The sequence below is a fragment of the Cynoglossus semilaevis genome, chromosome 14 (genome assembly GCF_000523025.1).
Source record: "Cynoglossus semilaevis isolate Cse_v1.0 chromosome 14, Cse_v1.0, whole genome shotgun sequence".
Taxonomy (NCBI): domain Eukaryota; kingdom Metazoa; phylum Chordata; class Actinopteri; order Pleuronectiformes; family Cynoglossidae; genus Cynoglossus; species Cynoglossus semilaevis.
Window position 1 is genome coordinate 28,766,962 of NC_024320.1, and position 5,309 is coordinate 28,772,270.

Genomic DNA, 5,309 nt, shown 5'->3' on the forward strand with positions numbered 1-5,309 from the left:
TTTCATCTTCCATCACACCTATGGGCTGCCGAAGCTTAGCTAGGCTTTTAAAACCATCATGAAATGAAAAGGACAACTTCACTTTTTTTTCATAATGATCTCAGTAAATCAGCCTTGTGAATAGAAGCCATTTGATCCGGTTCATCCTGGGAGTGTCTCGCTGGTCAACCCTGGAGAGAACGGACTTAACGTCAGTGTTCAGTGAAAGAAAAAATGTTTAATGGAAGTGCACATTAATTCATGAACATCGTTTAACTTCACCTGTTAGATCATGTCGTAGACGGTCGGCTTCCAGACAAATCTCTGACAGTAGAAGTAAGTCTGTAGGTAAAGAAGATGAGGTTTGGATGTTGTGGATAATAATAATAATTATAATAATAATTATACACATTTCCATGTGTTAGCACTTACTCCACACTTGAGGGCAGTCCTGGTGTCTCTGCATCTGTACGTTGCCAAAGTGCAGGCGTTGGGCACTGAGAAATCACATCAATCATTTATCACTAATCGATTGATTGATGGTGACAGACAAGACTCATCGGCCAAACTGTAGATGTGCGTTAGAGTTAGCTAGAAGAAACTAGCATGCTACAATAGCCACACACACAAAAAAAATTCCTAAGAAACTAACTTAGCCAATTAGCCAAAACATAAACACTAAAACTTACAGTAAAAATACTGAATGGAAAAGGTGTCCGAAAATGAAACGTTCCTCATATGTTAGCAAGCTAGCAATATTAGCCTTGAAATAACGAAAAAAATAACGCCAAGAGATACAAATCTAAAGGTTAGTGTAACTTTGTTTTTCACATTAGCTTTTGTATAACGTGCAGTAAAAACATTTCACATTCAGCCTTTACATGAGTAAACGGTAAATATATAGTCAAATAATTTGAGTGACTGTTAGCAGTCGGACTGACCTGCTGGAACAACGTCCGATTTCATGCACATACGAATTAATTCACAGATGGTTTTAGGATTAAAGTTGCTCAGGACGGCGTCCACCACAGACCTCGTGATCGTGTCTGTGAAGGTAATACACGTGTGTTGGAAGACGGGGGGCAGGAAACAACAGAGTTTCTTCAACAGACAGATCACTGCGTCCTGGGGTGAAAACAAAAATGAAAAGATCAGAACAAACGACCTGCCGTATGAGTTCCTGGAACCAGCATTCTGCAAACGATCCCCTGATTAATAGAATGAGCTGCAATGCTGCCATCTAGTGGCTTTCATTTTCACAGCCGTTTTTCCCTTAAAACTATTTTTAGGTCACATCATCATCTGGTGAAACCCAGACATTGCGTTATCGGGTCATCATTATCAGAGGGGAAAAAAAAAGATTTTAACAGTTATTACATAATGATGCTAATATCGGGCCAATAATATCAGACCTCCCTGTAGGTAACGCTTTTTTTTCTTTTGTTTTTTTAAATAACATGCCGATGTGACAGTGAAGCTCTGTCTCAAACTTAAGGCCGGGGGGCCAAATGCAGCCCGCAAAGTCACGTTGTATGGCCCGCAGGAGTTTTTTTAACCCGACTCCGGCCGGCAACTGGATTCCAAAATTGTGAACGATTTCAGTGGAACAAACATGTCTGGGTTTCACAACAAACGCAGCTGTTTCTCATGGATGGCTAACGAGCGGCGGCGTTAGTCGTTGGCTCCGTGCTGTTTGTTCTGATCTAAAATAAACCTCCTGGTTTCTGTTACTCAGTACATAAAGTGTACACACGAAGGCGATAAAGGGGTCATATTTGCAGTTGAACATTGTGTAAGTTCTGGGTCAGACGCGGGGCAGCAGTGGGAAGGTCCTCGTTGTGGTCCGGTGGATTTTACAAATGCCTACGTGCAGTGTCTGAGACTCACCTCCACCTTGTCCTTGGGCAGCAGCATGTTGATCTTCTGGACGATGAAACGGCAGATGCTACACTTTGTGGTGAGGTGTCCCTGTGAAAGGGCCAGGCCTTCAGTCAACTGTGACAACAACAACAACAACAACAGCCGTGTTCTTCTTCACTTACGTCTCTGCTCCTCTCGGCAGCCTGACGCGCCACCTCCACTAAGAAGCCCATGATCTGGTCCTGTTCTTCAGAGGAGCTGCAGACTCCCAGGATCTCACAGGCCTTCTCTGGGTTCTGCACAGAATTACAGCAGAGACTCAGTTTAACGCAGTGGGGCGGGCCCCCCAGGGGGGGGCACTGTAAGGTCTCCAAGGAATATGGCAGACTGGCCGTAAGTGACCACTGCTGTAATGCTTGGATGATAAGAAGCCTCCAGTCACTAGGTGGCAGCAACTCGTACAGTGGTTTTTAAAGATAAAAATATACGCGTTATCACCTGAACTTGAACTTGAACTTGAACTCACCAGAAGATTAGTAAAGACGTGGATGGACACTGGGAGCAGGGTGTTCGCTCCTTGTTTGCAGAATAAGACGACCTTCTCAGGCAGTTGGTCACACAGGAAGTCAGCGTCCTGGAGCATTTTTCTCTACAAAAAACACAAATTTCAGCATTTTCATCCACAATTTCTGATTTTAAACGTAATAAATATAAAAAAAAATCTCCTGTCGAAGTCAGTCTGAAACTGACGGGTGTCAAAAGTCACAGGAAATAAAGTTGACTTATGGATGAAGGTCGCAGCGGTCCAAGAACCCACGTGAGAGTTGGTCAAAATGTTCTCAGACAAAAAAATATATATATTTTGAATTTTTTGAACAAATTTTTTTCTGATTACATCTTTTTCTGACTCGTCCTCTTCTGTTCTGAGTTCTAGACAATGTCTTTGACACCGGGTCAAAACCTGGAGAACTGAAACGCATTACTTCAAAAAAAAAAAAAGTTAATCATTTTTAACAGCGTGATGTTGGCTGTGATTTCAGTTTTAAGTAGGAATGTCCGATACGAACTTTTTGCCGATATCCGATATGTCGATATTGTCCAAACACTAAATTTCCGATTCCGATATCAATCAGTACTGATATAGCGGAGCAGTGGTGCCCTGGTGGTTAAGGAAGTGAAGTGTCACCTGTGATGGGTTAAAGCAGTGAGTTTCTGGCACCAACATTCTGCGTTCAATCCCCTGATTATTATGATGAATTAATAAATTAAGCTGCAATGCTGCCATCTAGAGACATTCACTCTCATATGCAGCCGTTTTTCCCCAAAACTACTTTTTAGTTCACACGTCATTTGGCGAAACCCAGACATTGTGTTATTGGGTTTTAATTATTGGAGGGAAAAAAAAGACAACTCTTCTTACAGATATTACATAATGATGCTAATATCGGGGCGATAATATCGAACATCCCTAGTTTTAAGGTAAAAAAAAAATCAGGTAAAAATGAAACGTAACTCAACACTTGACAGCGATGTGAAGGTAATGAACTAATCTGCACAGAGTTCCGTTTTCCTAGAAATGAAGTCGGTTTAGCAATGGGAGGTTTTGTTTGTGCAGGTCGGTGTCGGTGTGTGTGTGTGTGTGTGTGTGTGTGTGTGTGTACATGGAGACCAGGTCAAGCAGGTCATCGTCAGGTCAGAAAAGTAACGGTTCCCACATCAGCTTTTGAACAGTGTTGAAGAAAAAGGAAGTGACTTCGCAACAACAACAACAAAAAACCTCACTGTTCCTTTTTGTGGCACCTTTGCCTTTTGCTGCACGACATCAACACCCCCCCCCAGAGTGTGTTTGCTCTTCTGAATGTGCAGGAGTGCAAACACACTCCCAGTAACTGAACTGTGTTGGTGAACTCGTCCGTCAAACTCACCATCATGTCAGGGTCTCCCATCAGATTGACCAGGAGTTCCAGTATCTGGGTGCAGTCCCTGCAGATGTCCCCAGTCTGAGGAGAAGACGTTGTCATTTAAAAACCCGTTGACGAAGGCTTCATGTCAGGATTCATTTGAAGAAGTCGTTGTGGTTTTAACTGGACTCAGAAGTGAAACATGAGCCGGTGGTTGAGCCTCGTTAGAAGCCGCAGTAGAAAAAAAAGCAGATGTTCTCGATGAGACTTCCTCTTTCTAGTCGAATACAAATATCAGTTCTAGAAAGAAATCACTCGTTCACTTTGATATTTCATTGTACGCAATAGTTATTAAAAATAGTTTGTCGATTGAGATCAGAGCTAAAAAAAAACTAACATTCAAATCACCGAGGCGACAGTGTAGGTTCAAAGGTCGACTTTCTCTGATGGAAACAACAGATTAAACACTTAAACAGATGAGGTTTGGTTTTTTTTCACATAAAAATGCATTATTTTTTTTCTCAGAACTTTTTGTCTCACCAAAATACGTCAATCTGTACAGATGGTCTTCCAGTAAATTTAAGTGTTTTTTTTAGGCCCAAGAAAAATACAAATAAAATGACTGTACATTTAACAGGTAATAGTAACAATAAAAAACTATTTTGCAAATGTAGATTGCATTTCTGTAATTGATAACAGGTACATATACTATACTAAATTAAAACTATTGCCGTTTTAATTTTTATGCTGTTTTTATTTATCGACCATCGAATTAGATCAGAGTTAGATTTTAGTTTTCTCTTTTTGTCCCGACGCTGTAGAAATGCGATAAAACACGAAACGACAGTGAAGCTAAATTTGTTTACACTCAACTCACGATGTGAGTCTGTGTGTGTGTGTGTGTGTGTGTGTGCACTTGATGTACACAAATCTAAATATTTATACAGTATATTCAAAAACTTACATGATTGGCACCAGGTGAGGTTTGATCACCAGGTGAGGTTCGATCACCAGGTGAGGTTTGATCACCAGGTGAGGTTTGATCACCAGGTGAGGTTTGCTCAGCTGCAGCTCTCACATCAAACAGAAGCTCCTCCTGTGCTGAAGCCAGACCTGCAGACACGACACGGTCGGTTAGTTTTAGTTTGTTCGTCCCTGCGCTCACCTGGTGAAGCGGCGTCTCGACCCCCGGCGACCTGGTTTGCCTTACAGTAGCCGTGCAGAGCGATGAGGAGCAGCAGCGCGTGGCTGAGAGAATTCATCGTGCCTCGGTGTCGGGACGTCGGTCAGCGATCTGTGAGGCAGCTGCATGTGCAGTGTGTATTTAACACCTGCGGGTGTCACCAAAAAAATGTTGTGGTTTGATAAGATTGTTCACTAATATTAGTGAGGTCACATTCAGTTCCTCAAAGTGAACGTGTGCAGAAGTTTGACACCCCCCCCCCACCCTGGGCCGAGGCCGAGGGAAGGACGCACTTCAACATAGTCGGGACTGTGACCTGTGACCTTTGTCAGCTACTCAACTTCAACTTCTGATGACCTTTGACCTTTTAGACCGAGTACAGGCCT

At 42.4% G+C, this 5,309-nt stretch overlaps 1 protein-coding gene across 2 annotated transcripts; it reads right to left on the bottom strand.

The window, feature by feature from the left end:
• Window positions 1–89: 89 nt before the first annotated feature.
• sftpba (surfactant protein Ba) lies at window positions 90–5,101 on the bottom strand. Of its 2 annotated transcripts, XM_025062779.1 has the most exons (11): window positions 4,951–5,101; window positions 4,788–4,853; window positions 4,705–4,733; window positions 3,765–3,839; window positions 2,366–2,488; window positions 2,022–2,135; window positions 1,867–1,947; window positions 921–1,104; window positions 412–476; window positions 262–321; window positions 90–170 (listed from the first exon to the last, which is right to left on the bottom strand). In XM_025062779.1, the coding sequence occupies exons 1-10, from the start codon at window positions 5,000–5,002 to the stop codon at window positions 265–267; spliced, it is 846 nt and encodes a 281-aa protein (XP_024918547.1). In that variant the 5' UTR covers window positions 5,003–5,101; the 3' UTR covers window positions 90–170; window positions 262–264. The 2 variants fall into 2 exon arrangements, with proteins under 2 accessions (XP_024918547.1, XP_008324583.1); XM_008326361.3 differs by having other exon boundaries at window positions 4,705–4,853.
• Window positions 5,102–5,309: the final 208 nt, after the last annotated feature.